Below are 18,410 nucleotides of genomic sequence, written 5' to 3'. Positions count from 1 at the left end.
CTGTGGAAAGCTATGGTGTTGCCAGCTGAGCTCAGATAACTTGTAGACATGCTCCATACAGCAGGCTACAATTTCAACCCATGTAGGTTTATGGTTTAATCCTAGCAGACCAAAGGGACCTCAATACATCAACCCTCTCAAGATGAATGGAGCCCATGAGGATGCTCCCGTGTATCCTGTGCGTGTGTCCCTGTGAGCAGCAGCAGCACCCTCCCTCCCTGCGCTCCGCGCGCACTCCGGAGTTGAGGATGAAGACGCAGAACATCAGGACCCTCTCACTCATCCTCTCCATGGTTTTCTACCTGCTCATAGGAGCCGCCGTCTTTGGCACACTAGAGTCGGAAAGTGAGAGTTCAAGAAAAAAGACGCTGGAGCAGAAACTGACGGAGCTGAAGATGAAGTACGGCTTCGCGGAGGATGACTACAGGGAGATTGAGAGAGTGGTCCTTCAGTCGGAGCCGCACCGTGCAGGCAGACAGTGGAAGTTCGCCGGCTCGTTTTATTTTGCCATCACTGTTATCACCACAATTGGCAAGTAGATACTTTACACAAAGGCTCTTGTTATCTAAAAACACAAGGAAAACAGTTGTGTGTTTTTCTGTCTTAGGTAAAAAGGAGAGGAACAGGTAAAACTGTAAAGCCACACAAGGCTGTGAACAGTGTAAGACACTGTGAACACATATAGGCTACTGCAGGACTGACGTTGGTGACTGTCATTTAATGAAATAGGTTACCACCAAATAGCAACAATAAACACCTAATGACTGCCACTATTGGTAATTACTTAAAGAGATACTCCACCACAAATCTATGTTGCCATTGTAAATCATCATCATCTGTAAGGTTGTACTGCAGAAAGTTACAACGAAGGACCAGAAAAATTCACAACACTTACACAGAATTCCCACAGTGACCAGTTTTCACTCTGGGTAAAAACGATTAAAAATCCAGAAACATCTCCCAATTTGTGATGTAGTATAATCCACTTAATTGCTCCCCATTCATATCCATCTATGTGAGGTTTGTCATCATTTTTCACTGCTCCCATCTTAATCCTCATACACAAACCTGTCACACTTGTGAACATGAGTCATTCATCAACTGATAGATTTAGAGTGGAGTATCTCATAAATGTTTATATTTTCTATTTTACATATAACCTTGCATAATTTGCGGGAACACAAAACAGCAGCAGACGTGTCTTTTGTAATATTTGGCTAAAATTGACCCAATACAACAATTGTGTTTGGCCCAGCAGCAGCAACACAATACAAGATGCTGGATCAAAATCATTAGACATTTTAACTGTATATATTTGAGCTCAGACTCAGCATGGCCTGCAACAACATTACCCACCACAAGCAAGAAGTAATGAGTGCATCACAACAAAGGAGGGTTGGAGGGTGAAGAGAAAAGACTGATTTAGGTTTATTCTTTGTTCTGTTTCTGCCATCAACAGTTTCATGTTTTCCATCTGATTTTAATCATTTACAAGCAGAATTTTCAAATTTTTTTTTTATAATAAAGCTACCTGTGCAGTCTATCTGTAGTTTACCAACATACCCACCTTACAATTTTTTTAAAGCTGCATAAATCAATTTATAGCCATTAGAGAGCAAAAAACAACATTAAAACCAGCTTAGCTGCAAACAACCACCACAAAATCCACAACTCATAAACCTTTTATTGCTAATGTGTTAGGCTCCAGTTGTCTGCTTTCATTTCCAGTAGACACGGAACAACATTGCCATTTATGTGGAGTCCAGTATTTCCTCTCCTAGTCTTTGATCAACTCCTGAGGAAAGTAAACATTCTTTAACTGCTAGTTTCTAACAAGCTACAGTAGCATGTGTGCTGCATGGTCCTGGGCAGGTACCTTACAGCAGGTCCATCACAGCATTTTCTGGAAACAGCTACATTTGTGAGTTGATGACAACAGCTCCACCATAGAGAAAATGAGCAGCTGGAAAACCAGAAGAAAAAAATTAAAAGAGGATAAAAAAGCTGCAGAGCTGCATATTTGGTGAAGTTTAACCACATAAACAGTGAAATTAGACAGAAAAGGATGTAGTTGTATTAATTCTGTATAAGTATAAGTATAAAAGTAATTTAAAACTCAGAGCAAGAGACTTGTCTTGGTTCTTCACTTGGTGACGTGTGAGTATCCTAGCCTTGCAGTGTGTACAGCAGTGGTATATCTTGCTGACTGAGAGTCTCTATAGACATAAAATAATAGTCCTTTACATTATGTGACCTGATTCTGTAGGTTATGGCCACGCTGCTCCACGCACTGACGCTGGCAAGGCCTTCTGTATGTTTTACGCTGTCATGGGCATTCCTCTGACACTGGTCATGTTCCAGAGCCTGGGTGAGAGGATCAACACTTTCGTCCACTACCTCCTCCGCAGAGCCAAGCAGGGCCTGGGCTTACAGAAGACAGATGTGTCCATGGGGAACATGGTCCTGGTGGGTCTGCTGTCCTGCATGAGCACACTGTGTATCGGAGCTGCAGCCTTCTCTCACTTTGAGGGCTGGACCTTCTTCAACTCCTACTACTTCTGCTTCATCACGCTCACCACCATCGGCTTTGGGGATTTTGTGGCCCTACAGAAGAAAGATGCACTCCAGAAGCGACCCCCGTATGTGGCTTTCTGCTTCATGTACATCCTGGTTGGGCTGACAGTCATTGGAGCTTTTCTTAACCTGGTTGTCCTCAGGTTCCTCACTGTTAGTGCTGAGGAGCCTGATGGAAGGCCTGAAGTACAGGGAGAGGAGCAGAGTACAGAGCCTAAGGACACTCAGGAGGACAGGGAGGCAGAAACTTTGGACGTGGAATATAAAAACGATGAGGACGGTCACAGCAGCCGGTGCAACCTGAGCCTACCCATGGAGGGGGGCACTAGCTGTATCAACCTCCTCCCCTCTCCTGTAGAGGAGCGCAGGCTTGTTATATCCGAGCAGGAAGAGCACCCCAAGCTCCCTGAAACCAGCAGGTTCAAAGCATTGCTCTCCTGCATGTGCAGTGACCAGGACATTGACGATAGTCCATCTTCATCTCACTGTGACCAGGAAGGTGGCCACAGCAACCCTGTCTTTTACAACTCCATCTCCTACAGGATAGACCAGGCCTCATGCAGCTCCTGCACCGTGTCGTCACAGGCTTCACCCAGCAGTGCAACTCTCTGCCTGGGCAAGAACAGTCTTCACACCAGGAGAAAGTCATTGTAATTCTCTGAGCTTTTGACCTACAAGTCAAAATGGGCTTTATTTTGGACTTTTTTTACACACACAAAAGAGATAGAGCCCTCTAAATTTCTGTGTGGTGGAACAAATTGCTCTGTGCTTTCCTAGTCATGAATGTAGCATTGCTTGTAATCAGATAAAATGTAGCATATCATAAAAATCATATATAGTTTATAATGTTATTTTTCTACATTACAAGTGATTACTAAACTGAGAAAATGTCAAAACAAACAAACAAACAAACAATTAAAGTATGTGAAATCTCACAATCACTGTCCAAATGCATATTTTACACAAGCTATCTAAAGGAAGAGTATGACCAGCAAGCTCTGACATGTGACTGAGAGAGGTGGGAATTATCTGGGTGAATATTTAAGGTGTCAGACGTTCTGCAGCGTCGTCACCTGTGACCCTCAGTTATTTCCACTCAGTAATCATTGGTGTCTTCTAATAGGAACGTACAGTCCGTCGCTCTGGCTGGTTCCCTAGGTAACGTTTCTATCCCCTGCGCTTAGTGCAGTGGAAAACTGCAGATGAACACATACAGTACAGTGAGCAGTGATTGTCTGAAGTCAGCATCCAGTCAAAACTCATTTCCAGGCCGTGTCCTCTGTGATGAACGAGTGTGTCAGAAAAGAATGAAATATGAGCAGATGTACTATAATAGTGGCGATTAGAAAATTTTCCAAATCAGTGTTTGATCGCCTGCCTTCTTTTGTGTGTTAGATTTTAATGTTTAACCCTAAAAAGGAAGGGTCTTCATTCCTGCTTACTGAATATTGAAATGCTATGTTTAATCATTTTTTTTATTGTTTAATCTAAAGGCCAAATTAATCATGAAAAATGAGAAGCATGTTTTTATAGTAACCTGATCTGTATAATGATGTTTAAAAATGGTTTATATGTATGTCTTTTTCTACTTTTTCTACTATTGAACAGCAGGAAATGACAAAATGAGAGCAGCTGTTCTCAAATTCTTGACCTCAGTTCCGGCAATCGTACTAGCTTTTATCCTAGCAGTGAAATCAGAGACAATTTTCACCTTATGTGACTTTAGTACTCATAACTGTGTGCAGGATAGGAGCTATATTCATGCAAGGCAAACACCCACCCTGCTGAACACCACAGAGAAATGCCTCTGCAGCTCTGTAGCTAACTTTGAATCAGAAAAAGTCACCTTCCCAAGATGACTTCATTTAAATTTACAATTTTTATGTTCTCTTGTTAATATTTGAGTAATCTGTAACTGACTTGCACTTTGACCTCCCTGTGAAAGGTCAACTGGAGTTTTGCATTACTTTATATTATTATCGGGAGCCTCTAATTGGAACAGTGACTTGCATTTAATTTCTCCTTGTTCCCATTTTCTAACACTAGGGAGCAGCATTAATCCATGAAAAACTAATGCTGAGTTCTGTGCCTCTGCAACTCAAGGAGTCATATCTGCTGAGATCCTGGCATGGTAAAGTTTTCTTTTTTCTTTTTTTCCGTTACAATGAGTCTTAAGAATGACACTAACATAAATACAACTATTCTCCATGTATGTTAGACCTTAACAGCACAGGAGACCAACCTGCTTAAACTTTGTCAATACTTTGTGCACCATCAGAATTGTATTTGATATTAAAGGATGTCAGTAGAAAATAGTTTTCCTCTGACACCCTGAATTATGAGGCAGATTACTTCTGCAGGAATAGAAAGATTTGATAAGTGAGCACAACCTTTTCAGTCAAGCGTACAGACATGTATCAGATTTAGAGAGATATTAGTGAACCAGCAGAAAGGAGAGGTCTGAACAATGAGCCTCATGTCTATGTGGCATAACAACATCACAGTTTTGTGAGTGATGAAGGCTGGCATCTAATTTGCATAATTACCCCATTAATATTGCAGACAGTGCTTCACTTTATTCTGTTAGGATGCCTCACATGCCTCCTCAATACTATCTGCACACACCGCTGATTGAATACCACGACGCAGGAAAGGCAAATGATAGTATAAAATGAATAGGACATGCAGCATGATTAGCTTTTACTCCTTTACAAAGACCTTTGTATGATTTCCTGCCTTCCTGTGTTACCTCACGCATTACCGTGCTGAAGAGGGGCACCCAGCTAGAACTCTTTTTCAAGTTTTTTGTGTCGCTCAGTGAGCCACAATCCATTGGGCTATTTTCTATGAAGATGATAAGAAAGGTAATGTAGTCATTTCTGGGCATATCATTGATGTCATTACAGGTATTGAGCTGCAGGTGGTGACAGTGATCTTCTTAAAAATATAGATATTTCTGACTGCAGAGTACCTCAGGTGAATCTCGTTTCCATGGACACTCTTGTGCATATGCTCACATTTTCACATCTGTTCACATTTATGAAAATGGAGTTCTGTGGAAAGTCAATTTATTTCATTTATTTGTAGTTTAAAAAAAATGAGTCCTTATGCAGCTTCTTTAAACAGCCAAAATTGAGGTTACTGTACATTACGCTCAGCTCTGTTGGAGAGAAAATGACTGCTAACTTATAAACTTGTGATTCAAAATGTTAATGCTAACACCACAATGCTTTAGTTCATTAAAAAACAACTGTAACCTTTTATTTACCCCAGCGTACATTGATTACAGCATTGACTTAAATCATCAAAGCAAAGTACACATGCTCATTCTCTGATGTACCATAGTTGTCCAGGACTGAGAGAGGGGGTGAATAATTGATTACACTGTTAGATATTTCTCTTTGTGAACACACTCTGTTAAGTCATTACTGTCCCGTGTTGAGCGGTCTTTCATGTGCAGAGGCAGGGTAGGGGATAAAAGATTAAATCGGAAACAAGCCTTCAGTTCAAGCAGAGTGCAACTAGGCTCTTCCTAAAGGGTAAATAGCTTTAATGTGGCAGAAATATGGGCAGGAGGTTTGTAATAGAAGCTGCATGCAAATAAAGCATTTATGATGTTTTGATTTTGGATAAATATGTTTATCTGTGTACACTGTATTCACAGTCTTTCAAGGGGAGCTGGGAGATTAGGAGTTATTTTCTTGGATGCACAACAGAATGCAGACGTGCATTTCTCTGTGACTCACAGTGAACACAATGAGAGATTAATGCACTAAAAACAAGTGTCATATTTATTCAGATTGATTAAATAAGTAGAAATTAGGAATCAGTCAGAGAGCATTGAGAAAACAGACATTTAGAAGTTCAGTGGCAGGGTAATTGCTCATTAGTTTTAATTTCCAGCCAATTTGCTGCTTGTGTCGAACAGTGTGAAAAGGCTGTTTTTACTCTGTGGTTGTCTCCTTCAATTAGACGCTGTGTTTGACACAGTGTCTCTCTGACATTTTTTTGTCAGAAAGATCACCCTGTTTGATTAATTGCAGTTTTAAATTAAGTCATAAAGGAGAGTTTTAAGTACCCTTTAATCAACAGGCCCACATCTCTGTAACAGAGACACCAAAATCTGATGGCAGAAACCAAAACATATCCAAGTAAAATGGCCAGCAAGAATAATACAGTTCTGTGTTTGCTCTTAATGCCCACATCACCAAAGCTAGTAGACCTAAGCTTTCCAGTAGTCTCATTTAGTGGCTTAGTAAGTGTTTGAACTTGCTGACAGTGTCAAACATCCCTCCTCTTTACATTTTAATGCAAAATGATCGACTGAACTCATGTCCTGCTGTAATAGAAAGTGTTTTACAGGCAACAGCTTTGAGTCAAATGGACAATTTGGGGTGCCAGTGTGGGTTTGTCGGTTGGTCAGTTCACTGTGGTACAGATAGAGTGAGATATCTCAACAACTATTGCATGTTTTGCTATGAAAAACTCCTAGACAATAAATTCTAATAAGTCTGATTAAACCTTAATTTCTCATCTAGCACCATCATCTGTTAAAAATGTACAGCACCAAAAGTTTGGACACTTTCTCATTCAAGACAATGGGAAGGTGTGTCTAAACATTTGACTGTGCTGTATTTGTCAAATACTTTCGTTTATGAACCAAAACCTGCAAAATTAATGACGTTACCGTCAACTTCGGCTGCACTCTGTTTAGTGCTATTTAGCAAATGTTAGCATGCTAACACGCTAAACTCAGAGTGTGAACACAGAAAACATTAAACCAGTTAAACGGTAGCATGTTAGCATTGTCACTGAGCATTTTAGCATTCTGATGTTAGCATTTAGCTAAAAGTACAGTTGTTAATACAGCTTAGACTGCTGCCAACATGGCTGTAGACTATTGGTGTTGCTTCTCACATAATGAGTGATTTGTGGTAAATTGTAAAGCTGTACAAGGCACGACAGCACCAACTAATAAAGCAGCATAAAAGGAGAATAGCCTTTGAGGCAAGTAATTGCCAGTGATTCAGTTTCTTGTCTGAGGCATATGATGATCAAGGTTGGCTGTTATTCATTTCCTCCTCAGTTGTACCATTTAACAAGACAACAGCATCTCTGAGCACATGGCTTCCTTACCAAACAGCAGCTTGAAGATGGAGCGAGGGATGGGAGAAAGAGCAAGAGAGAGCGAGAAGAGAAGAGGTGGTAGTGAGGTCCTTATTCTCCCTCGACAATATGCTGTATATGTGGCCATGAAGCGAAGCTGTGGCTAGTGGCAAAATAATGTCTCTGTGAAAGTGTCTTCATTGGGTCTTTGTGTGCCTCTGGTAGACAGGTTGTAAAGAGTGTCTATATAAGAAGTGAGGTGGGACTAAGTCAAAAGCTTATCATGAATGTAATGGAGTCTCAGCAGTGTAGAACAACATTTAATGCACAGTAAAGAGATACATCATTGTGAGGCGAGGATATTTGTCTATTCTACAAAATCGATGGCTGGTAGCCTCTTGGTGTGTGGTAGGTCACACTTATCTCCTGTCCAGCAGCGCCATATTTTTCTCATTATCTGCAGCTCTACATAGAACTTGTACAAATGTGTTTCCTACTGTAAGAAAAGACCGATTCAGAGGTTGCTGTCGGGGCGGAATTTGAATGAGTGAGATAAGGCCAGGGAGAAAAATGCAACACAATGGCCCCCAGTGCTGTAGGATAACAAATGCATCCTTTTGTTATTTTTAGACGTCCTGTCCAGAGAAGAGAGGAAAAGAGGACCCTCATAAAGAATAGTTCCCGTTGGAGATATGAAACTCCATTTATTCATAATTCTTCAGCTGCAAACTGAAAAAAGATTGACAACAGAGTGATTTGCCACATCTGTTAATCTTCCTAAATGAGCAGATCTTTGCTACAGCTCGTGCACTAAATAATTCAACATACTGCACTTCAGTTTTATTCCATTTATATCTTTTCTCTCCCTGTCAACTGTCAGGATACCAAATCATCGCCACTATATCATGTGGCACTGCTGTATTTTTCCTCATACTGTACAGTCATGCTCATTAGGAACAGCCTGTTGAAAATAGGCGATAGATACAAAGAGAAACAAGCGAAAAGTCATTTTAACTTTCACCATTTAAGCAATCATCTGCAAAAAATAAAAGTGATGCAATTTACTGTGATATATCTATCTAGGTATATATAGAATGAAATGGATGATAGCCACTCACAGTTATCATCTATTTCTGTTGCACATGCAGTCAAAGCAGTTAAGCTTCATTGTACACTACAAATAGAGACATTTTACCTGCACTGGGAATATCAGTGCTGACCATAGTAGCGTCTGAGAAATTCCAGTCGGCTGAAATGGTTCCTTTTGAACAATCACAGCTGTTTATCGCACTGCCACGTCCTGCCTCCTACACTCTCTATTTCTTTTTTTTCATTCTCAGATATAATGATTTTAATATTCTATTGACTGTGTCTTTGCTGGTCTGCTGAGCAGGAAGCAGACGTTTCCATCAGCAGAGCTGCGCCTGGCATTCATCATCAAATGTCTGCCCAGGAAACAGACAGCTTTTCACTCATCTGCATCTGCTTGGTATGCCAACTGGGTGAACATCCACATCATCCTACCAACACTGTTATTTCTGATTAGCATATAATGCATCAATTACTTCACTTTTACTAAACAGAAAAACTACCACAAGTTTTCTTTCCAAAGCAACTATGTGGAGCGCTGGTGCCAGGAGTAAATGAGTTTGGCAGACGTTAAATTGTGATGGAAAGAGCCAAATATGGGGCAGCAATTGTTGTCCGTTATAATCAGATCCTAACATATGGAATGTGATAAGGAAGTGTGCCGTGGATGGAGTGGCTTAACTAAACAAAAGAGGTGGATACACACAGAAGTAGATATACATTTTGCAAACACTGTGGTATTTCTGACTATAGCACTGGCTATATCCTAACCACACCTTTAACAGCTATGCATCGTATCCTCACTGACGGTGTAAATCACCCGCAGGAAGCACACGCACACAATCACACATACCATCTTGACATTTACACATTTAAAAATGTCAGTGTTTTCAGCACTCATACTGTACCATACAACACATCGTTCCCACTTTGACGCTTTAACAGCAGATGTAGCCTGTAGGTTATTTTCAGCCTTTCTTGCAGGCAGCTGTCTTCACATAGGAACAAACTGTATATTATTACTCTGTATAATTGCTTTCTTTACAGTATATTGTGTCCATTACAGGTACAACTTATCCAATTAACAGAATATTTCTGATATGAAGAGGACAAATATAAATGTCATATTTTGACACAACTTCACAGATTCTCCCTCTTTCAGGCTTCACCTCTGAAACTTCCAAGTATTGTACATCACAAAATCAGTTTATTGTGTCCATCATGTTTGGCTTGTAAACAGAAATCCTGTGAACATGTATTACTGGTTAATTTCATAGTAGTTATTTAATCCAGTCTCTGATTAGATAACAGCAGCAGCAATGAGTTATATAGAATAACAGAGGATACGTGGTGGTGAAGACATGGTAGATTGCTCCTTTTTCTGTTCTACAAAATCTCTAAATGGAATCGTCTCGCTTTGCTTTGAAAAAGTTTAAAAGGCACGTAGGAGGCTGCCAGTATGTGAATATATGTGATTTCCTGATGTGATGCTGGCAGTTTGGCGGCAAATGATAAAACTCTTTTGTTCTGATTTGTGTGTCTTACGTGATTCCTTTGCCTTTGATTCTTTGAGGTGTGCTGTCTCAGGGAGCTGTGGTACGTACAGCTAATTCAAGCACCTGTAGTCTTACTTCATTCATACTACTCTTCACACATTTCTCTATCCTCGAAATGAATGCTATTGTTTTGACTGTGAAGTTAGGAGAGATGCCTGATGATGGTATGCAAATATACATTGTTGTATAGGTAGAGCTCCAGAAGTGCTGCTTTTTGGCATGCAAGAAATGTAAAGTATAAATAATTACAGAATAGGTGATGCAACCCCACTGTATACTGTTTACAAAGACATGTTTCAAAGTTGGGCCTCCTAATGAGCCCACACATGCAGATGGAGAAATGTTAACTTTTCACACAGCATATCTCATTATCGAGTGACAGGAGTTTCATTAGATTTACTGTGCAAATTCTTGCTTCCAGCAGATAAAAGTCTTTTGAGTTAAATTGGCCGTTTAGATGCACATAACATACAGTATATCATTATGTATCATACTAATAATGCAATAAAGAATAAATGGTCATGGACGACCTGAATCTAAATTAGTTGTTTGGTTTAATGCAGTTTTGTTTTGGACAGAGAAATGTAAATGAACTAGATTCTGCCCTTTTAAACACTGTTTTGTTCTGTCTGACATCCCATGTCAACATTACAAACAGTTAGTGGTTAGCTGGTGAACACAGTGAAGCATTTAAAAGCTCAAAGAGTCAGATATTTCCCTCAGGAGCAGGTGGAGACCCAAACAGATATAAAAGAACAGTTAATATTAGACTCAGTTTGCTAACAAGATCACAGCACAAAAAAAATATAATAAAAATGTAGTAATTCAAGAGCACAAATTTCTAATTTAAGAGCATGAGCTAATAATTCAAGAAAACACATTTTCTTCCTCTTCCTGTAACACCAGCAAGGTCGTGTGTGTGCGTGGTGTAGCTGACATTTCAGCCTTTAGTAGCTTTGAGTATGCACCAGTAAAGAACTGAAATGATAAAGGGCTTAAGGTGGGTCCTGTATCATTATCTCATCTGGAGGCCCTGATTTGGAAGAGTTTCCTAAACTATAATCTTGAGACCAGGGCTCCAGACTAAAGGTGTCTAGTTGCCCCAGGGACGGTAGAAAATGTGTTTGGGATGAACAGAGATCTTCCCTGAGATGGATGGGATCCTATATAATATTTTTAAAATTTATTTTAAAATATCACTTAGCAAATGACAAACTGAACTCAGCACTGACTACAATGGAGAAAGTATTCTCATCCTGTTGCTATATTAACTGTAACTGGCTGGCTACTCGTGCAAGACCTGAAATGTTCCTGCGGTCCCGGTCCATCTATCCCCTCAGTCACAAACAGCTTGCTAGCAGGACCTCACAAATAAGTTGTGCTGATTAAGCAAAACACATTGCTGCCCTGCTGTGTGTGAGTGTATTAGCTACTAAATCATACATTTAGTCTTTTTTATAATCTAAGCCGTAACACTTATTAAACATAGTTTGTATGTGGACAGCAGTGATGATGGATTGCAGTTATATCTGCAGGCGCTGTGGTTAATCTGCGGATCGGGCGAGTTGGGTCATAAAAATTAACACTTTGATTAATAACAGATTAATGAGGAAAATATTAATTACATTCTCTAACTTGTGAACACAGTAGAGAGCAAAGCTTCATTTTTCGTCAGGCACAAATCACTGACTCACAACTAAGTAAATTAACAATGGGGAATACTAAGAAATATACAGACACTAATAACAATTATTACTACAATTACACAGGATAGATTGCTGGAGAAATTGGTGCACTCAGCTTGCTCTAATCTTTCCAGACTGTGTGGGTTATCAGGAGCAAAAACAGGGCCCGCAGCAGGCAGTATAGTAAGCTACATAAATATGAAACTGTTTTGAACAGGCACAGTTCACCATGGGAACATTTACAATTACTGAAAGAATTTGTGATGTGAGGACCTCAAGCAAACTCGGATTGCTTTATAAAAGTAAAGAAGCAACATTTTGATTTTGGGACGGTTTACATTCACTTCAGGGCTGTTAAAATAGTTTTTCGGGACAGTGTTGAAAGTCTGGAGCCCTGCTCAAGACATATGCTATTTTGGTTTATCAGTTTTTATATGGTAAATATTCTTAAATTATTTTGCTTTAATCAAATGACAACAAAGTATCTGATACACAGCAAACTCATAGTATTCCAGCATAGGAACACATGTTGATTTCTTGGGCTCTGAATTAAGCTGCCATGTATTTGAATGTAGTTTGAAGGGGACATGATGCACAGTGATTGAGAGGAGGGGGGATCGACAGGGGACCAAAGCTAATTTTTGCCCCATGGCCTTCTATTGGGTTTATTCGGCCATGTGTATTCTATATTCAAAGTCTACTACAAAAAAATAATTGCAGCTGCATTTCCTGTTAATATTTCAGCAATAATTCATTACATCAAAACACATCTAAAGGAAACATCTGATGTAATTTATGAATAAAACAACAGAACCAGACAGCCCAGTTAGAATAGATACGACATGACATACTAACTGTAAATCTACTGCATGTTTTGTTGCATGATGCCTCAGCTGTGTGACTCACACTGGTTGTGCACGCCTCCCACTTGAGCATCAATCTTGTATCTTAAGTCTCTTGTTTTGTCTCCAACACAGAAGCGGGAGACATTTGAATTAAAGATGGGCCCAAAGACACACCATCGCTCATCATCCCCAAACAGCCTCACCACCTGTAGAGACTGTCTAACTCAGTTTCTCTAACAAGGCTGTTGAGGAAAACACAAGAAACACAAGAAAGTTGAATTTTTGATACTTACTTCCTGATGATGCTGACTTGATGTATTTAAATGTGTGGCAAAGTGATTTTTAAACTTGTGTAATAGGACAGTAACACACCGTTTGGTTATGAGCGTGAATGTGTCAGGGGAAAACAATAAGGACACCATAACTGTAATGTAAAAATTCCCATTGTATAATAACCCCATTGATACTCTACAGGACTGCAAAACACACGTTGTTCACATGCAGCAAGTCATTAAGTGAAAAACATTTTACACTTTCAAACAACAAAGAACTGAAAAGGAAATACAAGCAAACCTCGGTTTTGCTCCTTTGTTGAGAAGTTCTCTGTGTGTTGCATAAAGACGCACTGAACATCATTTGAATCTATGTAACTGCTGATTTATCTCAGAATTATAAAAATGGAGAATTAATGAATTATAAGTGATTATTTATGGGTAGATAGGATCAGGCATGAGGATAAAAAAGCAAGAAAATATGTTTTGTGCAAAACCCAAATAATCTGTTATTATATAAAAACAGAAAAATGCGTGAAATCCACAAACTGGAGAGGCTTGAAATTTGCTAACTTTAGGCATTTCTTCTTGGAAAATAACTTGATAATCAAACTAATTGCCAAATAATTTTCTGTCAATCAACTGATTGATTACTCAACTAAGAGTATTTGTGAAACCTCCTTCCTGATATAATTCGTGCACAAAATTTCATTCATATGTAATTTAGTTACAAATAATTCGTACACATTTACAAACTTGCATTCCTCCAGCAGAGCTTTTGACAGATTTAAAGGATGATTTATGAGCGCACACTTACTGAGCATCATTTGAAAAGCTCAAAATCTCAAATGTTGAGACCATAAATAAGTAATTTGAGACAACTACATAAACTATGTGTGTACCCATCGATTCACTGTAAACTCTGACTTATCAATCTCACTTTAGAAGCACAAAAATAACTTTATCTCAGTCTGAATTGTGTCTAAATCTGCCACATTGTTAGTCTGGACTGGAGTTTTAAACTCGTGTCCTCTCACAGTATCGGTGATTAACACTGGGACATCAAACAGCTTGAAAGCTAGACTTTCAGCTCTGTCAGAGAAAACTCCACTGAGTTCAGACTGTTTACTTACAACACAGCTACACTCACAGATAACTGAGCCTCCTACCTGCCTTTCAAACAGCAAACAAACCATAAACCTTCTCTAGACAGTAAAGATCTAAGTGGAGTCCTGCTGGGAGCGATAGATGTGAAGTCTGGTGGCTGCTCACTCTGCGTGCATGCTGCTGCTTCATTTCAGTAGCTAACAAATGGAGCTAACTGCTAACAGCCACTGCTGCAACAACACACTCCACAAATCCATTCAACAGCTTCACCATCCACAGTGATACACATATGGCTGCTTATTTACTGCCGAATTACATTTAAAAACTTGGGCTAACGGCTGACATTGCTTCAGTGTTAGTGTTCAGCAGGTTAGCAAATCCTCCTGGCTTTAACCAACCTGTTAGCGCTTCAAGATCAAACCCCAAACCTCAAAAAACATACTTTTTAAAAGATCGGCATGATTCATGTGAATCACATTTTCAGGTCAGAAAATCCACAATTCTGGATAAATGCAGAAAATTCACATCCTTGTGTGATAGCCCACACATACTCAAACATTAAATTACCCACCAACTTGCAAAGTTGTTTTTATTTCATACCAAAATCCCATTCCTTCAAAGGTCCTTCAAATATGTAATATTCCTAAGTATGTTTTAATTAGTGAATAATCTATTGAGTATTGTTGTGTTTTCATTACGCTAGAATGACCTCTTTATATCTACAAAGGGCATGGGTCCTCTTTCACAGAGCTCACCATGGTGCAACACCATGTTTCTACAGTAGCCCAGAATGGACAAACCAAACATTGGAGAGGGCCTTTCACATTTTGTGCCAGTTTCGCAGTTGACTGCAATCAACCCCCTGGGAACAGAACCAGACTTTGAAATGAATATGACATTGTTGCCAAAATGGGGAATAACAACTTCCGGGTCTGACAAGAGACGAAAAAGCATATTTTTCTGGCACAAAATCGGCTGTAACACTGTGGATACAGTTTTGTGTGTGTCACAACCCACCACTTCTTTTACTATCACAATTTAATGTGTTTTGAAATTGTAGAGGAAATGCACGATTAAATTGTTTTACCTCTATTCAAGCTAGCTGGAAGTTAGCTATCCCAGCTGGCGGAAGTCTCTAGTGTGCATGCTCTATGGGCACATGAGGCCCAAAAAGCGTGCACAGTGTGTTTTCATCTGGCTAATTCTTTACATCCATGGTTGCAACCTCACTGCTAGATATCACTAAATCCTACACACCAGTCCTTTAAAAAAAGAAAGTTGCAGTTTAAAAGTCAGTGATCGGCAGCCATTTAAGTGCCATAGAGTGTATCCCGCTTACTGCTGCAATATCTTCAGAGCTGAAGTGTGCAATCAAACTCTGTGATTCAAATCAGACATAATAGGAATATGGAGTGCATCACGAGCATCATAACAGGTGTTTCATTCATGACTTTTATCAACATCCAACAGTGCCATAAGTAATGCAACATCAGCAGATGAATGGTGCATCTTTGAGTACCTTGAAGTGGACAGCAAAATGACACATTTTCACAACAAAACAAGAAGCAATGAGTAGAAATCCAAACTAAGTACCTGGAATCATAGCATGATGCAAAGATATGGAATAAGTGTCCTTTGTTACTACTTGAGACCATAATGTTTTATAGCACTGTATTCAGGAAGTTGAGGATAAGGTTTTTTCTAAAACTGAACCCATTTTCAAAAAAATCTGGTAGAGTTTAACTTGTTAAGGGTGGTTTGAAAAGCCAGTAATTGTAGTTGTATCACCAGGTGAAATAATCATTAATTTGTGTTTAGGTTAATTTTATGGTATGAGTAAAATACTTCAACCATCCTATCTGTATAAGTGCGCACAGAACATTTAGAACAGGAACGCTCAGGCTGCATAGGTATTGGAAAATGTGCAAATCAAAAGGTTTTTTTGCCGACATTTGTGTGTGTGTGTGTGTGTGTGTGTGTTTGTGTGTGTGTGTGTGTGTGTGTGTGTGTGTGTGTGTGTGCGCACACAAATGTGTCATGCCTGCAGCTAACCTGGCTCAGTGAAGCTATGTATCCCTTGGAGAGGTGATTAAACAAAGAGTTGAGAGCCAGAGGTCCCTCTCTGTTGGAGTCCAGCAGAATACGTATGTTACCGTGCTGCTTAATATCAATCTCACGTCCTTCATACTGCCTATAGTACTACTCTCTGTTCTAAAATATCATGTTTATTACCAGCAGGGAACTTTAGTATGGATTACAGCAAAATAATAACACATTTGAGGGATATTACTAAGTTAACTGATATGAAGATGGTCATTCATGCTCATAAATAATATAATCGATAACAATTTATAAAACAGCCCACGTTTTAGAGTCTGACTTCCTGTCATTTGCCATGTAATTTCCCTTTAACTTATAGTATAACTTCTTTGTATGAATCAGTATATACATATATGGATGAAGTGCAATAAAAGCAAATGCTGGTCCATCTAATGCGTTTGCCCTTTGCCCATGGCAGTTGTGACGATCATTTTTTATGCATGTGAGTTTGGCAGGCAAGCTTCACCTACACTCTAGGGATTTATTATGCTTGTCTTCTGCCTCATTGTATGAATTAGAATAAGAAGTCGAGAAATGTAATGAATGCTGTTATGTAACAAGTGTGTGCACGTGTTTTGAGACTTCACTATACACTTGAATAATTGTGATTGCAGTTGGATATAGCTTCAAAAGGGTAAAACTTTAGTGCCCCCCCTACACTAAAGGGACATCCCTAAAATATGTTGCGTTGGAGCTCAAAGGATTTGTGGTAAACGCTAAAGGGGTGATTTACAACATTAGAACAACGTTCCTGAAAATTGTGTTTATATAGTACAATTGACATAGCATATTTATATTGCATAATAGTAGTTTATATGGTTAGTATGTTATGAATAAAACATGTTCTTTTTAATTATATTCATTAATGTTCTCTCATAGTTCAAAATGTAGGTCCAGACTGTTGTTAATGACATGTTGCATGGTGTTGTGAAAATGAAAGGTACCCGAACCAAACAGCTAGTCTTTGGTCCTTTATTGTAACATCAGATGGACATTGGTCCTGTAATGTTTGACAGTGTTTACTGTGATTATTTATTTTTACTGAGAAATTATTCAGTAAAAACAGGAAAACAGCACATACATTGTTGGTTCTGTGTACTAGCCGTCCATAGCTGTGCACTTAAGAGAGGTAAGCTTTGCTTCTGCTCTAGCCTGCTTGTTATGAACTGCTGCAGTGCTGGACCAACATGCCTGCTAGGAACTAATGTTCAGAAGTATAGACTCATTTCTCGACTTGTTCTTATTTCTAATTCATGCAATGAAGCAGAAGACATAAACATAATAAATCCCGAGAGTGTGGGTGAAGCTTGCCTGCCAAACTCACATGCATAAAAAATGATTGTTACTACAGCCATGAGCAAAGGGCAAACGCATTAGTGCAACCAGCATTTGTTTTTATTGCACTTCATCCATATATGTGGGTCAATGACGTATAAGGATTTTCAACAACTCAATTTTAGAATAATAAAGACAAGCATATCTAATGCAGTTGTTCAAACATTCAGAGTGCTGGTACCTGAAAATTCATATTACAATTTAAAAGTGATTTTAGTGGGTGTTTTTCAAGATTAATTGGCACTGGCCTTAAAAAAAAGTCATGTGGTGCGACCTTGATTCATCTTGAAATATCTTATCTAAATAAAAGATCATCATTTACAAAAACTTTAAAACAAAATGCAAATACTTTGTTTCCAAACACTTTATATTACTGAAAACTTGTAAAAAAAGATGTGAAGCGTGTTAAGTAAATTAATTTATTTCAAGATGAATCATGGTCGCACCACATGACTTTTTTTAAGGCCAGTGCCAATTAATCTTGAAAACCCCCACTAAAATCACTTAATTGCAAATGTATAATATGGATCTTCAGGTACACAACATTCTGAATGTTTGAACTACTGCATTAGACATGCTTGTTTTTATTATTCTACAATTGAGTTGTTCTAAATCCTTATACGTCATTGACCCATGTATATACTGATTCTTATGAGGAAGTTACACAAGTTTACATGGTAAATGTTGGGAAGTTACACCCCAAATCTCCAATTTTTACTTTCTTGTTCCTCGTCTCGTTTA

At 39.0% G+C, this 18,410-nt stretch overlaps 1 protein-coding gene across 1 annotated transcript; it reads left to right on the top strand.

Annotated features, from left to right (window-relative positions):
• Window positions 1–248: 248 nt before the first annotated feature.
• LOC133977931 (potassium channel subfamily K member 9-like) lies at window positions 249–3,228 on the top strand. The gene is made up of 3 exons (XM_062416231.1): window positions 249–531; window positions 2,267–2,541; window positions 2,878–3,228. Exons 1-3 carry the CDS (start codon window positions 249–251, stop codon window positions 3,226–3,228), a joined length of 909 nt encoding a protein of 302 aa, XP_062272215.1.
• Window positions 3,229–18,410: the final 15,182 nt, after the last annotated feature.

The sequence above is a fragment of the Scomber scombrus genome, chromosome 3 (genome assembly GCF_963691925.1).
Source record: "Scomber scombrus chromosome 3, fScoSco1.1, whole genome shotgun sequence".
Lineage (NCBI taxonomy): Eukaryota > Metazoa > Chordata > Actinopteri > Scombriformes > Scombridae > Scomber > Scomber scombrus.
Note: the sequence above shows the minus strand (reverse complement) of the source record. Positions and strands in the feature narration are given on the sequence as shown.

What these genes read in the sequence shown, in the direction of transcription:
- LOC133977931 (XM_062416231.1), top strand. Translation starts at nt 249, where the DNA reads ATGAAGACGCAGAACATCAGGACCCTCTCACTCATCCTCTCCATGGTT. An exon ending in CACTGTTATCACCACAATTG is followed by an intron (nt 532 to 2,266) that starts GCAAGTAGATAC and finishes CTGATTCTGTAG; the next exon opens with GTTATGGCCACGCTGCTCCA. An exon ending in ACTTTGAGGGCTGGACCTTC is followed by an intron (nt 2,542 to 2,877) that starts TTCAACTCCTAC and finishes CGGTGCAACCTG; the next exon opens with AGCCTACCCATGGAGGGGGG.